Source organism: Neltuma alba, unplaced genomic scaffold, assembly GCF_004799145.2.
Source record: "Neltuma alba isolate B1F8T4 unplaced genomic scaffold, ASM479914v2 tig00012452_pilon, whole genome shotgun sequence".
Taxonomy (NCBI): domain Eukaryota; kingdom Viridiplantae; phylum Streptophyta; class Magnoliopsida; order Fabales; family Fabaceae; genus Neltuma; species Neltuma alba.
Window position 1 is genome coordinate 612,084 of NW_021636931.1, and position 22,199 is coordinate 634,282.

General features: G+C 34.4%; 3 protein-coding genes across 3 annotated transcripts; all 3 read right to left on the minus strand.

Annotated features, from left to right (window-relative positions):
* Positions 1 to 638: 638 nt before the first annotated feature.
* On the minus strand, positions 639 to 4,407 carry LOC114727197 (uncharacterized). The gene is made up of 4 exons (XM_028913906.1): positions 4,258 to 4,407; positions 3,741 to 4,020; positions 3,441 to 3,656; positions 639 to 1,189 (listed from the first exon to the last, which is right to left on the minus strand). The coding sequence occupies exons 1-4, from the start codon at positions 4,405 to 4,407 to the stop codon at positions 681 to 683; spliced, it is 1,155 nt and encodes a 384-aa protein (XP_028769739.1). The 3' UTR covers positions 639 to 680.
* Positions 4,408 to 4,950: 543 nt separating this feature from the next.
* Positions 4,951 to 6,120, minus strand: LOC114727207 (probable disease resistance protein At5g66900). Its single transcript, XM_028913913.1, has 2 exons — positions 6,107 to 6,120; positions 4,951 to 6,013 (listed from the first exon to the last, which is right to left on the minus strand). Exons 1-2 carry the CDS (start codon positions 6,114 to 6,116, stop codon positions 5,172 to 5,174), a joined length of 852 nt encoding a protein of 283 aa, XP_028769746.1. The 5' UTR covers positions 6,117 to 6,120; the 3' UTR covers positions 4,951 to 5,171.
* Positions 6,121 to 6,604: 484 nt separating this feature from the next.
* Positions 6,605 to 21,348, minus strand: LOC114727199 (probable disease resistance protein At4g33300). The gene is made up of 5 exons (XM_028913907.1): positions 21,157 to 21,348; positions 20,947 to 21,070; positions 8,808 to 9,548; positions 7,396 to 7,724; positions 6,605 to 6,967 (listed from the first exon to the last, which is right to left on the minus strand). The coding sequence occupies exons 1-5, from the start codon at positions 21,346 to 21,348 to the stop codon at positions 6,605 to 6,607; spliced, it is 1,749 nt and encodes a 582-aa protein (XP_028769740.1).
* Positions 21,349 to 22,199: the final 851 nt, after the last annotated feature.

The window sequence follows — 22,199 nt, forward strand, 5'->3', positions numbered from 1 at the left end:
TAATAAATGATGATTTGAGCCCACAAGTTCCCAGTGGAAGACTATGGCTTTTGGGAATTTTTCTCTCATATCACCATTCCCAAAAACCCTATCAATCCTTTCCTTAATATGAGCTTCCCCACTCCTGCTATTAGCCCAGGTGAACCTTGACCCTTTAAATTCCAAATCCATGAATTCACAGTCACTTATCATCTTGTGAAACCTCAGGATTTTCCTTGCTGCTCTCGAGTTTCTGCCTATTTTCTCGTTTTGATTGAAGATTTCATTAAAATCCCCAGCACACATCAATGAACCATTGATAGAAGAAGCCATTCTTGTCAGTCTTTGCCATACTCTACATCTCTCTGCTTCTTTAGGAGGGCCATAGATCAAAGTAAGGAATTCAGGTACTTCCTCACTTGAACAAGTGATCTTAGCATGTATGATATTAGAGCAGCATGAGATCAGGTCAAAATTCAATTCATCCTTCCACCAAACTGCCAATCCCCCGCTCCTACCTCTTGGGTCCACATATAGCTCATTCTAGAACCCCAACCTTCTTTTGATTTTTTTCATGTAAGTCAAGTGCTTTTTAGTTTCCATTAGAAACACTAAAATAGGCCTATGTTTCTGGCAGGCTTCTTTTAGGTCCCTAACTACCAAGGTAGCACCAAAACCCTGGTAGTTCCACATGATAAAAGTCATGGCTCCAAGGTGACTGATTGTGGCCAGTCACCAACGCAATTAGTAGGACAGTGTTTAGTCTCCCTTTCAGTCACTAGGGATAAACTTCCGTTATTTAGAGCTGATTTCCCTGCTATTCTTTTTCCTTGTCTCGACTTCTTCTTGAAAAACCTGAGACTTCTTCTTAACTCTTTCTTTGGGGCAGCATTCTCTAGAGAATTATGATGTTCTGTCAAATTTTCAGAGTTGAGTCTCCTTCTCTTCACATTTTCCCCTTCTTCATTCTCATCAAATTTTCTCTTCAAAGCAATCTTTTCCATACTACGTGTTACTTCTAACATAGGGGAGATGCTTCCATTAACCACCAGCGCCTTCGAGAGATCGTCTTTTTCTGCGTCTACACAGTAATTCTCTTTCAATACTGCCCTAGTAGGCTTTTTCCTCACTACCTTCCTCCTAAATTCCGCATCACATGAGTTGCCTTCACCTGCTACATTTTCATTGTTTTGTTCCTTTGATGGCAACCCTTTCGTGTAAAACCCTTAACCTCAAAACATTATAAACTCGTCATAAAATCACTACTATGGTAGAAAAGGAAAGATGTTACAACAAACTACCATAGTAGAAAGAAATTTGCATAATTTTAGAAATTAACATTTAAACTCGATTCAAACTCAAACTCCGTTGCATGCAACTAAAATCATGCATTTACATCCACTGGGCCTCTGAGCCTCCGGCCCGGGTAACAAAAGATATCAACATCAGCCCATACGATTGGTTTCCAACAATGTATATCAAAGTTTCACAAAACACTAGAAATGGCCTCCGGCTAACCAAAAATAAGGAGATAACATTTTCTCCAGTTTACAATAAGACCAACAATCAAAATATTTCAAAAGGGCCCTAAATGTGGCAATATACAACTAGCCATACATATATAGGGCTAGAGGTCTAAAGCTAACTAAGCTCAAGCCCCTGCGTCTCTTCCCGATGGCACATGCCTAGAACCTTCACCTGAAAACATTGTAAACCACGGGGTGAGACAACGTCCCAGTAACCAGCCTTTCTAATTCAAGGTACAACTAATTAGGTGCTCGTGAGGTGTCAAATGAGGCAGTTCACAAGTAATATGATAAATGATAGCCACAACAAGTCATGCAAGTGCAATGATACAATCCCACCAACCATATCCCTCACTTTGGGAGATTTTCAAGAGTCAAACCCGGCCTATCCCTCACTATGGGGGACGTAAGAAGCCATAAAAGGCCTATCCCTCACTTTGGGGGACGTAAGGAGCCAAAAGGCCTATCCCTCACTATGGGGGACGTAAAGAGCCAACCATCATGTATTAATGGAGGCCTTACCACGTGGCAGTAACAATCAAAACTCTCACCAATTCCCAATTTATGCATCATGCTCAAACCGCAATCAAAGAGTAAATGATCATTTCACAATTAACTTCTTTCAATGGCTTATCTTTCACAAGTTCCAGATTCAATCAATATCAATTTAAACCCCACAAGACGGTTTTCCTTTTCAATATACAACATACACTTTGAACACAGTTGTTATTCGGAGCACAAAACATAAATCCACTCACAATACCACAAAAGCATGTACAAAGGATTGGAAAGTGGTTACCTCTCGCCTGAGCAAGAAATAACAAACCAACAACACGGCCCTGTGCACCAACAAGGCTCACAACTGGTCTACACAAGCACACAACCATCATGTATTAGCTTTCAACTAATAATATGGCCAAAACAACACTTGGGGACACAAAATTCCTAACTCCAACCAAAATTCTACCCAACTAAAAAGGATATAACCATCAAGGCAACACTCCAAGGTCATAAAAATCCATTAAAACCTTAATTCCTTTCCAAACATCAATTAAAACTCATAACCTCAAGGACCCACTATAGGAATTCAACACCCAAACATCTCATTTGAACAATTGAAGTCTTAACAACATTATAAACTGATTAAACATCCAATTTAACCCTCCTTAACATAACCCAAATCACAAAACTCAAAATCAACCTCCACATTATCATCCTCAATCACAAACCTCCCATTTTCATAAACCCTAACTTCAAAACTCAAAGTTCTTTAAATCCAAGAAAACTACACCGATTAAATACTTAGACTAACCCAAAGAAATCAATTAAGCTCAAAACAATCGGTCAAAAACCTCAATTCCATCACAACCTAGAGAACTCTAGGGTTTCACCATAAATCCTCAGAAATTCCAAGAAAGAAAGTAGATTAAAGGTTAAAATCACTTACTTGAGGTAATGGATCCTTAGAAATGCCCCCTCCAAGCCAAAAATTCAAAACCCCAGTAGAGCCTCTCTCTCTTCCTTCAGATTTTTATTTTTTGCACATCTGACCCCTCCCGTGACTATATAGATTCGACTCCTTCGCCGCGGGGAACCCCTAACTTCGCCGCGGCGAACTAATCCCGAGAGGATTACTCGCTTAAAAACCTGACTTCGCCGCGGAAAAGCTTCCCGAGAGGAACTCTCGCTCGCCCAGAAAACCTTCGCCGCGGCATACCCCTAACTTCGCCGTGGCGAAACCTTTCCGAAAAGAAACTCCCCCCTGGAACTCCCAGTTCGCCACGGCGAAGACAAACCCTGAGAGGGATTGTTCACCTATTTCTTTAACATAACTCAATCCCAAGCCAAACACCAAGATCAAGGTTAAATCACTAATCTATCCTCAAAATCAACCAAAAAGAGGCTATTAAAACTTGATAAAACTCAAGATGTTACACTTCGTAGTGCTAGCTATCCTTTCTACCATGCATTGGATAGCTTCCTCCTTGCAATTTTCTTTAGCACTTCTACTATCAACAGTCTCAGTAACTACATTCTCCTCATTCACCAACTTCAGCTGATTAATCAGTTTTGGAGTCTCTCTTCTCGAATCACTAGAGAGATCCTTGAAGCCAATAGCCTCTTCCCAGTCTGAATTACATACCCTAATTGCTTCAACAATGCGGTGCACAGATTGAGTGCTTAGCTAGGAGCCATACTCAGCTGACTTAGTATTCTCCTTATCTTCAAAGTGACCACAAGATCTCATGTCATGTCCAATTCTGCCACATGCGAAATAGAAATTCTGCAACCTTTCATACTGAGCCTTAATCCATATAGGATCTTTATCTTTTCTAGGAGACCACATTCCAGTCACCAATGGCTTCCTTAAATCCACAAGGACTCTGGCTCTTAAGAAACTCCTGATTAATAAACCATCGCCTCTGGGATCCTCCACCATCATTACCTCACCAATGAGACCTCCTAATTTCACAGCAGTATCTACCTCCATCGCAGCAAGAGGGAGATCATGGAACTGAATCCAAAACGGGCAAAAGTCAAAATTCACCTCACTAAATATCTTTTCATCATTCCAGCTCTGTATGTTTAATAGCAATCCGTTAATCAACCAAGGCCGACCTCTTAGGACTCTTTCATAATCTTCTTTTCGACGAAATTCAAAGATAAATGCCTTCCGATCTACTTCAGCTATTTCAAGATCTTCTCACTTCGGTATATTCTAGCCTTTACGGATCATTTGTATTGTAGTAGCCAGATTCAAGTTCTTCTCTGAGATTATCTTTCCGACAAGAGCACCACCAAAGAGTTTGCGCTCCTCCTTCTTTCTCCAGGTCAGCTCAACTTCAAGTTTACTAGATTTCTTTCCTGATCCTTCTCCTTTACACTTCTCTCCAACCTCCATCTCTATCATTCACCTTACCTTCGCAACTCCTCTGTCCTCACACTACTTCTCTATTACGATGAATAATAGAGAAACCACTCTTTACAATCTCCACAGCAGTAGACCGCGGAGCTCACATAGAAAGCATCTCTCTCCGCCACAAAGCGCGACGGATCAAGGAAATCCATTGCGAAATTGGCGATAACCGCCGTAACTGCCTCTCACGTGGAGAGAGAAATGCTCCCACTCAGGAGAGAAACTTTGCACTCACTCAACTCAGAACCAACCCTCATTTGGTCACCTTTGACTGCCTTTATAATTGATAGAAAGTTTATTTGGGTTTACTATGGTTAGAAAAGTGTCTCGTGTTGACCAAAACAGAGATTCTCCTCCCTTCATGCTCAGTTAGCTGACAGAGGTTAAACAAAAACATTAAGTCATAGTCATGGAAAGTTAATCGTCCAATGTTTCTGTACTGCTTGAATAATGTACAACAGTACATTACCAATAGATGCAAATATTTACCAGTTTATGTTAAACACAAATATCTGGAATACCAACATCAACATTACAACGTAATAAGCACCTTAAAAGAAAGGATTCAGATATCACACACTCTAAACGAGCAGTCTCTTGTACAAATACAAATTTAGTGCACAGGTGATTTGTTCAAACTACTGCAACCAAGAAAACAAGCAAGCCAAGAAGCCAATAAACCAAAAGCAGTAAAAGCAATGTTTTTGGACATCACTCAATTGAAACAACAACTCTGGCAATTCAAAGTCTCAAAGGTTGAAGCCTGATGAAGAAGGATCATCAAGAAGCCAATTTAAATCAACGTCCGCGGCCTTCTTAACGTATAGTCCTCGACGGAGCGATTTGATACTTTCCCACTGAGGATAAGTATCTTCATCGCATATCACACACTCTAAATGTTCCATATGGACGATCGAATCCGGCAATTTTTCTACTGGACAACGCGTCATGTACAGGCTTTTCAGGATCCTTAGCTCTCCGATATTGTCCGGTAATTGCCCAAGTCTGGTGCAATGTGAAATGTCAAGAAAGGTTAGACTCTTCAAATTTGTGATCGACTCTGGCATCTCCTTAAACTCAACACAGTGACTAATTCTAAGTAATTCCAAGTTCTCAAGGTTCCCAATTTCTTGGGGAATTTCGATAAACTTGTGGCAACTACTGATGCTGAGTTTCTTCAGGGTGGTTGTATTGCAAAGTCCGACAGGCAACTTCACCAAATCTTTGCAGTAATCAATGTTCAACTCCGCCAGATTCGGCATTGCTTCTGAGAATTCGATGGAGTTATTTTCAAAAGCCTTCTGCACCTCACACATGTAAAGAGATAACTTGTGCAGGTTCTTCATTTTGCATGGGTAAGGAAGTGAAACCCGCTGCAATCTGATTCTTCTCAGCTGCCGTAGGGAGTCAAGTAGTCCTGGGTTTTCCAATTCAGTGAAACCCAGACCATAATTGGTGATGATAAGAACTTTAAGGTTTCTCATTTTCTCGATGAATTTAGGCAACGTGTGTCTTGTAGTTTTAAGATTTAAAATCAGAACCACAGCATCATCTGCTTGAATGTCGCACCATTCTGAAGCAGTGTTTTGATCTGCATTAAATGTGAAAGAAGGTTAATGGTATAGAACTGCATTAGGAGCTTTTTTGTTGAATTCCTTCATAACAGTGTAAGAGATAAACAAACCAGTTGACATTGACAGTATCTTAGCCTTTCCTCTGAGCTGGCTCGGGTCTCCAAACCATCTGGTAAAACAACTTAATGAGTGGCCATCGATCCCTTGTTGCTGCTGTTGATGGGGCCATGACTCAGGACGCTGATTTCCAAACATGTCAATGATCAGTCTTCTCCTAATCTCAAATGGTTCCTCATTGTTTATACGGATGGCTAGCTCTCTAAGAAGATCATGCTGCTTGAGAAAGTGGTGATTGTAGTAATTGTCTAGATGGCTTTGAACAGTCCTGTTTAAACAAGGTTCAAAAGCCAATATATACTTGAATCGTGGACTACCAATATAATAGAAATCAAATTCAAATTTATATCCCAAGTCAAATTAATTAATTAGCACCATAGATGTGTAAGGAGTACATGTTCTTAAGAGAACCACATCCTAACATCTAGTCATCAAACGTGGGTGTGCAATGTAAGACTCATGACAAAATGGTAAGAATGCAATGCATGTATTTACCTTCGCACATTGATCCCGGCAACTAAACTCAGGGTTGTTAATTTGCGGATGACAGCCATAGCACATATGCCACGTTCATCCAAGTTGTACAGTTCAATCCACATGTCTATTAATGAAGTCATGGGGATTTTTTCATCTTCAGGAAATAACCCAAGGTCCATAAAGCACTCCCTGTGGGTTTCATCTACCAATTGATGCAAGCAATTTTGGAGTTGAGCAAGCAACACTTCATGTGAATCTAGAATAGAGCCTTGCAACAATTTTGGTTGCACCAATTGAAACTCTTCAGTAGTTTTCCCTCGGAGATTGCGACCAAGAAATTCAATGGCGAATGGTAAGCCCTTGCAACCTTTAACAATCTGCATTTTCATGAACGATGTACAACAAGTGGCTCCAATTAAGGTTACGACTTTTTCTTCCTCTTGTGTGTCAAAACATCCCCTGCTTATGGTATTCTCATTTTGCTTTTCTGTTTTCACTTGAACCATTTCTAAAGGACAAAAATTAGATCAAGTTGTTTATATTCATTAAGTTCATAAAGTGAATTTACGAGTGCATATACACATTTTAACAGCTAACAATAGCAAAATAATAAGTGTCATAGGAAAATTTAACCTAATAGATATAAGCAACTTGACTTAATTTTATCCTTTTCTAAAGCACTAGAGAAGATAATTAAGAACCATGTAAGAAAATTATGGAGTTATGAATTTTGACTCACCATATTTATCACATCTCCGATTCTCAAGACTCATCCAGACAAATTAAGGAATCATGATATATGTACCTGTAGGAGCATTAGACGTATTCTCTGGTCATCAAGATCGATTTCAGTTGGTCGAACAAAGTGAAGGAAAAGGGCTTCTGCATCTTCGAGAGAAAGTAATTCCATGTGGCACCGGGTGCCAAGTTTTGTAATTTGATATCTTGAAGTCACCAAAATTTTAGAACCCGGTCTTTTATTTGTCAACTCCCCAATGATATTTTCGCAGGCAGGCAAAACATCATCCAGTACCAATAGTTTTGAATCCGGAATTTTGGACAATCTGATGGACGCTTCATTGCTTTGAATCTGTGATCCCAGAGTCTCAAAGATGATGCTATCTTTGAAGTAATCTATTGAAACAAAAAGCCAAAAAGAAAAAAGGAATTGATTTCTATTAACTTTAAGATACAAATGTTTCCTATTGGAGCCGTGAGCATATAAGTCTTATCCCACTAGCTAGAGTCGGCCATATAGATTGCACAATGCCATTATATTCCATCAATAACCAAATTTTTAGATAGGCTATTAACCAAAAAATCTTGTTCAATGACTTCATTGAGCGTTCTCTTAAGTCTTTTTTTGTCCTTTTTTAAAGGATTCTAAATTGTTTGATCTACTTCCTCACCAGCACCTCTCACTAGTGAATGTGTTTTGTGTTTCCTTAAATTTGTTTGATATAAAAATGTCCTTACTCTGTTCTCATTAGAGATAAACATTTTCAAACCTCAATCATATTAAGAATTCATCATATGTATATATATTGCTGACGTTCCAAGAAGTTCCTCAACATAACATGATTACCTTTTCACATAATATTAATTTTTATCAAGCACCATTTTCAGGGTTTTAAAATTATTCCGCAAAAAAATGTCGTGTACCCTCCAGCCATTGCTGAAGTTTTGGGAATTATGGAAGGCCTAAAACTTTGTTGGGAGAAGAAGGGCTTGAAGCAAGTAAAACTAAACTGTGGAAGAAATCAATCTGATTACTAGGGACTAACACTGTTCTCACCCTTTAAAGCTACTAAAATGCTGCTAATATCCTGTACACAGATTATTGGGAGGTTTTTATTTTTCATTTACACTGACAAAAGAATACTAGTACCGATGATCCTGCTGGATTTACATGAATCTACCAATATCAGCATCCACCTTGGTACAAGGAGGTGAGAATGGATCATATCAGAGCAATACCTGACCTTTGCTACTGACATTTTGTGATTAATAGAATGATCATACTCGTACAATGCAAAATTAGTTAAAGTAAGCTAATTCAAACACCCTATACACAAGCACAAGGAAGAAAAGTGAACTGATGGATAAAAATGACATGATGATCAATGCCATAGTGGAAGCTAATTTACAATGTATATCAGAATTCTCAGCACTGGAACGAACTCAGAAATATGGCAGCTAAGGAATGGGGGACATTACCTCTGACTTCCTTGTCTTGGCAGAGATTTTCAGCCAAGGTGGTCTTACCGGATCCGGGCAAACCATACAAGTTCAGCGTCTGCGACCCACGGTCATCAAGCAGCATAATCTTCAACTTGTCCATAGTATGACTTTGACTCCCCAATTTCACCGTAACTTTGGTGAACATGGGTCTGATGATACTATCGGTCTCTTGGGCTGGAACTGCCTTGGTCTGGAATATGGGTCTGATGTTACTATCAGTCTCTTGGGCTGGAACTGCCATGGTTAGGCTTCCATCATTAGTCAACCTGGATTCGAGTTCTATCAAACAGCCTCCCATCACTTGCACCACATCGAGCATGATGGACGACAGAAACGACAGAAACGTATCTTCATGTTTGCTCCGAAAACATGATAGAAGGCAGAAATTCCACCAAAGGACTTCGTTCTTATCGAGCACCTCTTGGTTTGCTTCGTTCAAGCCTTTAAGATTCTTCACTAATTGAGTTAGACGATCCATGTCTCTGTGATCCATCCCTCTCATTCCTTGTTCCGTCTGTTGAATCACCGCACCCAGGCGCTTGGTGGCTGACATGAGCCTTTCACGACTGTTTATGTACCCTTGAACTTCATTCGAAATACTCAAAGCATTCTTCACCAACACAAGCATGTCTGCCATAGCTAACAAACTTATTTTCTTCACCAAAGTGTTTCTGTACGTAGAGCCGCAGCGAGCCCCAGTTTTAAGCTGAGGCGTCACTGTAAGCACAAAATGTCAATGTCAGTGTCAGTTTCTTTTTTAAATAATACAGCTCGTACCTTAACGCGTCTGCCTGGCAATATGACTTTTCCTTGCAAATGCTTTTTCTTCTCTGCATAGATTATTAAATTCTACGTAAATTAATGCGGTTTTGATTTTTTTTTTTATGATTTTTTTTTAAAAGAAGCCTTCTAAAACTATTCACAATGCAATTCCTTGGCTTCCTGAAGTATTATCTGGCTTTCTTGTTTGAATTAGCTTTAATAAATTAGTTCAAAAAATATTTTTGTATAAACTAAATATATGAAATGATTTTTATCTTGTAAAGTATAAAAATGATTATTTTAAGAGGCTTGAAACACCTTAGTGCTATGCTTGAATAGAAAAGTTGGGAGGAAAAAAAATGAGATGAGAGAAAATAGAGATAAGAAAAAACTAGAGAGAAAATGTTATTATTCCTTTTGCTTGGATAAATGAGAGAAAATAGAGAGAGAAAAATAAATATATATAAATGACTAAAATATCCTTATTAAGATATATGATAATTAACATTAAATTAAATTAAATATTACAACAGAAAAATTATACTAACATTAGCATCATTAAATACAAATTATTTGGTTTATATATTTGTTCATATTATTATATTTTAACTCCATAAAAAATATTATTATATTTTAAAACAAAATTATTTAATAAAATATTATTTAAGATAAAAAAATAAAAAAGTGAATAATTTTTAAATATAATAAAAAATAAATATGGGGAGGAAGAACTCAAGAAGGTGCAAGAGGGGGTAGTCACGAAAATCTCATTTTCTTCTCAAATCTCTTCATATATAGAGAGAAAATTTGGAAGAAAAAAAAAGCATAGGGTCCACATTATTTTCTTCTTTATTTTTCTTTCATCCCACATTTTCCCTCTAATCCAAGCAGAGAAAAACTCATTTCTCCTACTGTTTTTCTTTTTAGTTTTCTCTTCTTTCTAATTTTCTCTCCATCCAAAGTAAATCTCACTTAATTTTTGTCAAATTGACATCTTTTGCAATTGTTTGTTGTCTATAATTCTTCATTTTTCATTATTTTTTTTTAACTTGACAAATGTTCAACATCTATGCATTTGTTTATTTCGCCAGGGGGAATAATCGCATATTTAAACAACACTGCACATCACATTATCCTAGCACCTCCGCAAATATATTAATGGTTTTTTTATTTTTATGTTTTGCAAGAGAGGCGAACAGATTTTTCCGTGTTATGTTTGAACCTCAGATTTAGAATCGTTTTTAATCTTTAGATTTTTTATAATGAATTGAAAATTTTTTCAATTCTTACTTCGGTTGGAGTTTTCTTTTCCAAGAAAATTTATGTTGACAATAAAATTAACTTTCGAACTTATGCAATTTACTACTTCTTCCGGTTATGATATAAATTATTTTAACTAATGGGTTAGAATCAAAAGGGTAGTTAACTCATTTTTTTTTTGGTCCAAAAAATGGTAGTTAACTCATTAAATTTGCTTCAAATTGAAAATTTTTTTTCAACTTCCCTCATATTAAATGAGGTTACAAAAAAAAAAGAGAAAACTATATTTAAACATTAATTGTATGAAAAACTCATAATAAATAAGTATTAATTACTTTTTAAATAATTTACATTTTAGATTAAGTTATTTTTCTAGAAACGACTTATATTATGGTTCAGATGAAGCTTTTTTTTTTTTTGGGTGAACTATTGCGTTCTCCACACGCAGGGGAGACTAGTCCCTCTCAACATAAAGAGGGCAAGAGGGAAATACCTTCTAACTAGACTTATTCAATTCACAATGATTGAAAATCAAACTACTAATCAATTTGTTTAAGGAAGACTTTTTAACCTCTAAAATTAACTTCTCTCCACTAATAAGGAGTTATATTTACTTAACCCAAAGTATTGTGTCCAAGTCTGAAAAATGCGTATCGGAAATATTGAAAATTGAAAATATTGTAATCTAGATATACCTAAAAATTTGTTTTTTCCTCTTTATATTAAATTAAATGTCGTCATTGCAAAATTTATTAGGGAGAATTTCATTTAAATATCAATAATGCTCCTTAATTTTAAACAAATACCAACAGATTCTGAAATTTTAATTACAAATGCATATACCCATTTTAAAATTTAATCATCATAAAATAACAAGTATTCATATGAAAAATTTACAACTCTTAGTTTTATAACAGCTTCTTGTACAAAAAAATTACAAATATTTGTAAGCAAATTTACAAGTATATATATGTATTTTGATAACTAACCATGCATAACAAAATAATAAATATCTATATAAGAATTTACAAGTTCTCATTTATATTGAAAAAATAATTTTCTACTTCATTTCCATTTCAACCGATGCAATAAAACTTTCCATGTCGGTAGTCAACTTAAATCCCTGCAGATGAGTTATTTAAATTTTAACTTTTTTAACAAAAATACCACCGATTTATTTTTCCTAGGAGGCATTGTTTGGCATGCTAGGGCCCACCGACACGTCCTAGCCATCTGCCATGATAATAATTCCGTATATATTTTCTTGGAAGTGTATAATTAAATAGGAATAAACTTAAAAATTATTCTTCTCGGTTCTATTTATAAGATATTTTTAACATATTTTACACAAATAAAAAAATATTAAACTGCGTTAACTTTTTTTTAAAACATTATAACTTTTTAACTTTACTCTTATTAAATATATATACTTTTCAAAAAATAACTAAGTACACTATTAAAAAAATAAAATATTAATGCTAAAAATTTAACACAGTAATTTATAAATAGGACTAAAAAAATCTTATTTATCTGTCTTATAAATAGAATAGGAGAGTACTAAATTTTAAAACAAAATTCATGATATTTAAAGATTTTATTAGTCTTGGCAAAATATGTTGAAAATGTCTTCGAGGATTAGTGAGAAAGCGGATTTTAGAGTGCATTTGGCACGATAAAAGTTTGGCTCTGGACAAGGAAAATCAAGATTTTCCATAGGCTTGGTGCATTTGGTTGGACAATTTTCTAGGAACCCATTTTCCAACGATCGGCAATTTTCATCTGCATAAATCAGTTCGAATCTTTTTCGTGGGAAGTCATGTTCCAGCACAGGTGGACCAATGCAAGAGACGTATCTAACCCTCAGAGCATGCGTCCTTGCTCTCCCTCGTTTAATTCTACTGGTCCTTCCTCTCTCATCATCCTTCTTTCGTTCCATCCACTTTTCTTTTTTCATCTTCATATCCATCTACCTCAATAAAAATGCTTTCATATGAAAAAGATACTACCTCCTGTCCTAATTATAAGACCCAGTTGATTAATTTGAGGAGATTAAAGAAAGAAGTTAAGTTAGTTATTTGTAATAAATAAGTATTGTCTTTCCTAAAATATCTTTACTAATTAACTATATTGGCTAGGACTACAATTATTAGAGGGACTATCTTGGAAAAAAATGCATAAATATGAGAGACAAAGTGGATTGGAGTCTTATAATTAGGACCAAAATTAAAGTCAAACAAGGTCTTATATTAAGGACCGAAGGTAGTATGATTTTTAAAATTTGGTGAGAAAAACGTTTCTGACCCTTGCTCACTATTTTGATCATAACTTCAAAACTTTAAAATTACAAAGTGTTTTTAAATGGGTCTTATTACATTAAAAATTAAACTCAGATAGCTTTTCAATAATAGGTCATTTACCTAATTTGAATTTAAATTCGGAAGGTTATAACTTATAACTAATTAAAAGTTACTCTATTCAACGTATCAAAATCAGAGTATAACAAAGTTTGAGTAAATTTAAATTTTGTGTGAAAGTTGGAATGTATCGTGCATAAATTGAAATTTCTTGATAAAAATTCCAATTTACATTAATAAACTCATTTTTAGGCTTTAAACTGTGACAAGAAAATAAGCAAATTCAAATTTGATGTAAGAAAAATTGAATTTGCTACATCAAGTTCGAATTTTCTTGAGCAAATTCAAATTAGATGCAATAAATTTTAAATTAGCACTTTGATTAATGTTAATATAATATCTCACAAACTATAAATACTTTTAAAGGGAAAAATTATTTGATATACATATAGGCTCAATCAGCTTTTCAATAATATCTATCTAAATAATTTAATTATGCAATGTTACTCTATTTTTGGAAAATGTTTGTGACATTTGCTCACTGTCTTAGAAATAAATTTCAAAATACAAAAAGTTTTTTAATGGATCCTGTTACATTAGAAATTAAACTTAGAGAGCTTTCAAATGATAGATCATTTCATCTACTTAAATTTAAATTAAAAAATGTATGTTCACTAAAAATTCACATTTTAATTGACTTTATTCATGTCTATTCAGATTTACAAATTGCTCGATCATACTTCATTCTTTTTTCATTTGTAGATGTATTTTCATTCCTTATTCAAATTTCTCTATTATATTATATATTATATTTTAGTATTCAATTATTCAATTATTTATTTTTATTTAATATATATAATTTTTACATTTATATTGAATATTCATATTTATTTAAATTATAATATATTTTTATTCATTCATTTTTTAATTATTAAAATTTTTAATAATATTATATTTAGGTCGAAAAACATTTTTTATTTAATAATATTATATTCTTTATTGAGAGTAATACGGTAAAATTGCATAATTTTCTAACCCATTTTTATCTAACCAAACATAAAATTTTTCTCATCAACCTATTTTTTATTCTAATGCCTATCAAACAAGCCATCCATCAGAAATTTTTCATTCCGTTTCATTCCATTCCTTTCTTTTCTAACTAATTTTTTCTACCAAAGAGTCAATGACGAGAGGGGAAAAAGGGGGGGTGATTATTAATTAGCAATTGAAGAACACTTGATAAAGGACAAGGACTTTGGAGTAAATAATAGAAGGAAACAAGACCAGAAGGGACCACATATATAAATATATATATATATATATATATATATATATATATATATAGATTAGATAGAGTTAAAAAGCCAACGTGAATGTTCCAAAGACCCGAATTTTATACAAATAGATTGTGAATTTTTGATGGGTGGGTAGTTGGGGAGGTATAGAATATGGAACCTGTTTATTTATTAAATTAATTAATTAAATTAAATAAATAAATTACTAATAGTCAAAGTCTTTCCCTTTTTATATTCCTCATAATTTTATCCTTATTTTTTTTAAGGTTTTTCCTTTTGTCCCAATAATTCAAATAAAGATTTATCGCTTCCAGTCTTTCCTTTTCTATCTCTAATCATTTTTACGTTCAGGCCAGAAGCAAGAACTAAAAATTTATAAATAAAAAACGATTATAGTCTCTGGTTATCACAACATAAAAATCTATTAAAAAAATTATTTGTGACATCTGTTTATATAAAAAAAATCCATAAATAAACATTCATGCACTAACTCCTGTCCTTAATATAAATATATTTATAAACCCGATCAACTAATTTAGAGATATTAAGAAAATTAAATAAAAAACTTTAAAGTATTGTTTTATTGTTTTTTTAAACTAATTTGTTCAGCTTGTAAACTGATACAGAATCAAATGATACACATAAGTGTATTAAAAAGTAATACAGCATATACTATAATTAAGTAATTTTTAAATTTATTAATTCTTGTCAAATTAATCAACTAAGTCTTATATTAAGAAGGGATAATATTAAGGGGATAAAAAAGACACTAATCATTATCTAGCAGGTCTTGATGCATATGTTCCAATGTTCAACAGAGGGATGTCGATGTCTGGCACGGGCTCGCCGAACTGGAGACGAGGATACACATGTTTATTTTTTTGCCAACAGGATACACATTTTTATTACAGTTTAGTTTATCTCTCTTTTACATACATACATCTATATATATATATATATATATATATATATATAACAATCATAAACTTTTATCGCGCATGTGCACATTTTTTTTTTTGTACGTCTAAATAAATATTGGGATGTTCTACAAGCAATATTGATAACCAAATTAGTTATCTAGCTGATTAAAAATTAATAGTGTGTGCTATGTAGACTTCAAACCTAGTTCTATTACTAATCAGAGCAGTACGTTGTTCTAATTAATAATCTTTGTGTTTTTCTTTGGGTCAAAATCTGTGTCATAATTTGAAGAGTAAGTGATTTTGACTCTGTCTTCAACTTAATTTTCAAATTACTACATTCGATTCTTAATATAAGATTCAATTAATTAATTTGAGAAGATTAAAAAAAACTAAATAAATTGCTTTAAAATATTTATATTTAGAAAAAAGAATCATAAGGTGTTCAAAATCCTTGAGCGACCATATTTTGTTCCATGAATAAGATCAAACTAACGAAAGTTCGAGAGCCTAAAGAATGGAAAAACATATACTCTAGTTTTATGTATAAGATAAAGAGGAAGAGAATACTTTTTAATCCCATGTATATTTATAAGTTATTTCATTAAATTTTTTCATATAAATGTATAATTTTATATTCCATTTTATTATTGTATAGATTATATTTTCTTGAAATGTCTATAATCAAATAAATAAGGATAAATTAAAAAATTATTAAATTTTAAAATAAAATTAATAAGATATAAGGCTCTTATTGGTTTTTAGGCCAAAAGAAAGGCTTTTATTGGTTCAGCAAAATAGGTTGGAAATATCTTTGAGGATTTTTGCAAAGGAAGACCTTAGAGTCAACTTTTATTTTTGTGTTGTGTTTTTTCGGGTGGGGCGGGGGGAACATGAATGATTTTATTAATCAGCAGTGGAAGAAGACTTGATAAAGGACAAGGACTTCGGAGTCAATAATAGCAGAAAAGGAGACGGGAAGGGACCACATATATGGAATGCCAGGCGGGCAGGTGGGGTCAGCATTCAACTTGATAAATAAAATAAATGACTTGAGAATACTGTCAAAGTGCTTTTCCAGTTCACAATACAAGTCATTTAACTAATTTATTAGTATCAAAAAATGATAGTTAACTCACTAAATTTATTTTAAATTGATTTTTTTTTTAGTTTTACCCATATTAAATGAGGTTACGGAGAAGAGAGAAAAACACTAGGAATTATATTTAAGTATTAATTATAAGGATAAAATCGACAAATAAACATGAATTATTCTCCAAGTAACTTACATTTTTTGCTAAGCCATTTTTTGAGAAGCCACTTGTACTGTGAACCGGAGGGAGAGTATGTTCTTCCCAGTTGTAGCATAAACTAAGTAACTCCAAAAAATTCCTTCCATTGTCTTGTTTACTCTTAGGCATGCCGAATTAAAAGGCAGAAATCACTTAAAGGTTGTCATTAATAATAAATTCAGGAAGTTTTAGGCAACATGAGGACCAGTATAAAACAAATTGAAAACGAAGGAAAGATTCCCATCTTCTAGCCTCCTTCCTTAATTATAATGATAGAACCCAAAAAACTGAACAGTTACAGTCAGTTATATGTTTAAGTTGTACTGCAGCAAGAGAAAAACACAATGGTCTGGGGATAGGGTGGGCGTCTTTAAGTTATTTGATGAATAAATTTTTTAATTGGAAAATACCAAAAATAATGAAAGATTCTGAATTCCCACATTACAGCCCAAGATTTCAACCAAAAAAAAAAAGACACCAACACAGGAGGCTCACGAACTTCATAAACAAATTTGGGGGGAAAATGGATGAGAAAACCGCAATTAAAGACCCTGAAAAATATAAAATTACAATTTGAGCTTTTCAATTCATAAAATTACTACCAACGACGAGGTTTTAAATATAAATTATAAAATATTGATGAAAAAACAAAAATATCCTTCTTTTTCTCTTCACTCTCCCGCTCTTCTCCCTCTCTTCCTCTTTCTCCTCTCCATCTTCCTTCTCTTTCTCCCCTAACCCCACCTTCCTTCCCCCACCACCTCCCCCCGTCCCTACCCCCACCTCCCCCCACCCCATTACTTATGCAGCAAAGTCAATGACGAAGCAGGCAACACGATCGAAGAAGGCTTTAGCAAAAGTGAATGAAATTTTCATGAAAAGTTGCTACTATTTTCACATTTTACTATCAAATGACAAGAGTGGTAAGCTAAATAACAAGTTTGGTGAGCGGAATTACAAGCATGTGATTGATTTTTGATGAAATTAAGTTTCATGAAAACTTACTATTATTTTCACATTTTACTACTAAATGACAAGAGCAGTAAGCCAAATATAAGAGTGGTAAGTGAAATAACAATTCTATGATTGAGTTTCTTATGAAATTAAGTTTCATAAAAAGTTACCATTATTTTCACATTTTATTGCTAAATAACAAGAGTGGTAAAGCAAATAATAAGTTTGCTAAGCAAAATTACAAATTTGTAACTGAGTTTTTCATTAACTTCAGAATATTAAATAGATTAATATTGTTACCATTTAGAACTAATGAATAAAAAACGTTAACATTATTTTGCCCATAAACAAAAGACCAACATCTTCATATCGTCATGTCATGTTGCTGCCATAATAGTAACAAGTCTGTAATTACAACACTAATAAGTGAAATTACAACGATAGTAGGACAAATAATAAAAAAAATCAAAGGTGCTTTAACAGTAACTAGTTTAGCCAAGATTCAATGACAAAGGCACCTCAAACTAACTACAACTTTCTCTAACTAACATCCTTTATCATCAACTTCATGTCTAATTGCCTTCCACTATATAACCTAGCGAACCACACCACAACCTACCAAGATGACGCCATGATAATCGTGAAGCATACCAATAGTGTCTTAGGCAACTGGAATCTCATCCTCTTCAAAATTATGTGTACCATCTCTAGAGCACTCTTGCTATCAACTAAAATCCGATTACTCTAGCCAACTAGTGTTAATAGTGGGTCAATAGCTTTTTTTTAATAAAGATCAGTAGCCATGGCCCTAACCTCAATCCCATTGATAAACGCACAGGTGGCTAGATGACTGGTGCTAGGAGGGAGAGGAAGAGAAGGACGAAGAGAAAGAGATGGAGTGATGCAAGGAAGAAAAGAAGGGCATTCTAGTCTCTTAGGCTTCATTTCATAATTGCCATTTAAGATCTGGTCTCCTCAAGCAATTTAGTTTGTTCATGTGTGTATTTTGCTCTTTTGCTAATTTAAGGTTTTTTTTTTTTTGTGATTTTCCCAAAATAGATAATACAATCTCCTAACCGTTCCTCAGCTGATCAAACAATTTTAACTTACAAGAATCCAAAATGGGTAGCAAAAGCAAAAACCTTATTGGGACCTAAGCCTATTGTCAACACAGCTCAAAGGGGCGGCCAAAACCACAGACCCCAAAATGGCTAAACAAAACGAAAAGTAGCCATTAAAATCAGAACAACCATAGAATGAAAGTGAAAGAAAGACTGCAGGAGACGACACTCATGGCATTAATGAAAACGACCACCGGCGAGACCCAAGCTAGGAGAGACCCATAAAACCACAGACAAAGGAGAAGAGGAAGGAAGAGAGTACATCAAGTGAGAACTATGGCACACTGAAGAAGGTTGCCGGCCAGACCCAATGGAGACCCAAGAAACAGAACAAGAGGAAGGCAAGAGGAGCATAGAGTAAAGAGGGCATACTAGCTCAAGCAAGACTCAAGGCACGTTGGAAAAAAATTCATTCTGATTGGAGTCTCAAAGTTTGCTCAACCTGAGGTCGTTAGTCAAGATATCCTTTCTTTGCTAAGTCTGTCTTCCTCTGTTTTAGTTTCTTCCAATCACTTAGCTTCTTTTAGCACTTATGTAATCTTTCTTTTTGTTCGTTTGCTTATGTTGTACTCTAAGTTTCTTTTTTCTTTAATATATCGTTTTGTTTTTTTATCAAAAAATTAGTTTGTGTGTTATTGAGGCAAAATAATATTATGAGGGAAAATTGTTCGATGAATTTTGATATATACATGAATCCCTTCCCCTCCATTTTAACATGAATGCAAGCATGGGCAACTCATGCATGAATGAGAGGAAGCTAAGCTTTTGGAAAAATTGTAAGGAATTTGAAAGTTTATTAATTTCCCTTCTACCTGTATGTTTCTGTGGGGGTGCTTACGAGATGGGATGGGACCAAGACGAGCCTATCTCGGTGAATTGGGATGAGACTAGATTTCCATCTCGTTGCTTTTTTTTTTTTTTCCAAATAGCTACAATGATGAGCCAACATTTTGAGTCTTTGTTATATTGTATTGTTTGTTTTCATGGGACGTCTAAAAGATAAAACAGTTTAAAAAACTTACCATGCAAATTGCACAAAGCCTAATTGTAAGGAAATAAATCAGGACTTGGACAACAAAAAGTGCTGGAAAAAATGAAAAATCACTGGAAAAAAAAACCCCTAATGCTCTACTCAATTTGTATTCTCCAGCTCATGTTCAGCCATTTAAAAAAATATTAAAAAACCAAAAAATCACTGGAAAAAAGCAAACAAACATTTATTAATAGTTTAACAAGAAAATTAAAAAAATAAATAAGAAAATACCCCAAGAGGCCTCGTCCCGCATCTTGTTGCCCATTTTGTCCCATCTGGAAATTATCCCGTCCTGAAATTTTTTGTTCCTTCTCATTCTGTTCCATCCCGAAATCTCGAGGACGGAATAGCTGGCACGAGACATTTTGAATACCTTTATATTTCTATACCCACTGACCCATATATTCAGATAAATGTGGGCTTGAAATAATTTTTGGGCTTTATACTTTACTTAAATCTACCAACAAACTTAAATTTTGAGAAAATTATAAATAGATCCCAAGTAAAAAAGTTAATCACATATAAGTCCCCCATATTAGCTTTTAACAAAACACAAAAAGCCCCAAGAAATTTACTAGGATCATGATTAGTGAAAGAAACTAATGTCTCTCAATATAGTAAATCCATGTTCAGATTCTAGTTGAGAAAGTTACTCATATTTAGTACCCAACAGTAAGATTGCCACTAATAAGAAAACACTTGTGTCTATGAGAACTACCCGTTATTAGATCACCTTTGACTGTCTTATGTAACTGAAAGAAAGTTTATTTGGTTTCAGGTGTTGACCAAAACAGAAAATCTCATCGCTTCATACCCAATTAGATGACAGAAGTTAAACAATATCATAAAGTTCTAGTCATGGAAAATTAAATGTCCGATGTTTTTGTGCTGCTTGAATAATTTACAACTGTACATTACTAATAGATAAAGATATTTACTAGTTTATAATAAACACAAATATCTGGAATACCAACATCAACATTACAACGTATTAAGCACCTTAAAAGGAATGATTCACATATCACGCTCTCTAAACGAGCAGTCTCTTGTGCAAGCTTAGTGCACAAATGATCTGTTCAAACTACGACAACCATGAAAACAAACAAGGAAGCCAACCAACCAACAGACCAAAAGCAGTAAAAGCAATGTCTCCAAAGAAACAACAACTTTGACAGCTAAAAAGTCCCAAAAGTTGAAGCCTGACGAAGGATCATCAAGAAGCCAATTTAAGTCAACGTCCGTGGCCTTCTTTATGTATAGTTCACAAGGCTTATGCAATATGAAATGTCAAGAAAGGTTAGATTCTTCAATTCTGTGATCGACACTGGCATCACCTTAAACTCAGTGCAGTGACTAATTCTTCGCAATTCCAAGTTCTCAAGGTTCCCAATTTCTTGGGGAATTTCAATAAAATTGTGGCAACTACTGATGCTGAGCTTCTTCAGGGTGGTTGTATTGCAAAGCCCAACAGGCAACTTCACCAAATCTCCGCGATAATCAATGTTCAACTTTACCAGATTCGGCATTGCTTCTGAGAATTCGATGGAGTTATTTTCGAAAGCTTTCTGCACTTCACGCATGTAAAGAGATAACTTATGCAAGTTCTTCATTTTGCATGGGTAAGGAAGTGAAACGTGCTGCAATCTGATTCTTCTCAGTTGCTGTAGAGAATCAAGTACCCCTGGGTTTTCCAATTCAGTGAAACCCAGACCATAATTGGTGATGATAAGAACTCCTAGGTTTTACTAAATTCATCCTCCAACGTGTTCTTATATCTCTTATTAAAGACCAGAGATTAAAGACCAGAGATAGTAATAGAAATCAAATTCAATTCAAATGTATATCCTGAATCAATTTAATTAATTAGCACCATAAATATGTAACGACCACAAGTTCATGGGAGAACCATACCCCTAAAGCTAGTTATCAAAGTTGGAGGACCAAAGACCTTGTAAGGCCCCTCTTTCAAGGAAAGCCATCTAATGTGGGACTCATGACAAAATGGTAATAATGCAGTGCACATATTTACCTTCGCATGTCGATCCCGGCAGCTAAACTTAGGGCTGTTAAGTTGCGGATGATAGTGATAGCATATATGCCACGTTCATCCATGTTGTACTGTTCAATCCACGTGTCTATTAACGCAGTAATGAGAATGTCTTGATCTTTAGGAAATAACCCAATGTCCATAAAGTACTCTCTGGTGATTTTATCTGCCAAAAGACGCAAGCATTTTTGGAGTCGAGCAAGCAACTCTTCATGTGAATCTAGAATAGAGCCTTGCAACAATTCTTTTTTTTTTTTAAATATAGGTATCCTCCTATTGGAAAAAATCCTACTCGAGACACTGTCGGGCACTAAATATAGACACCTCTCC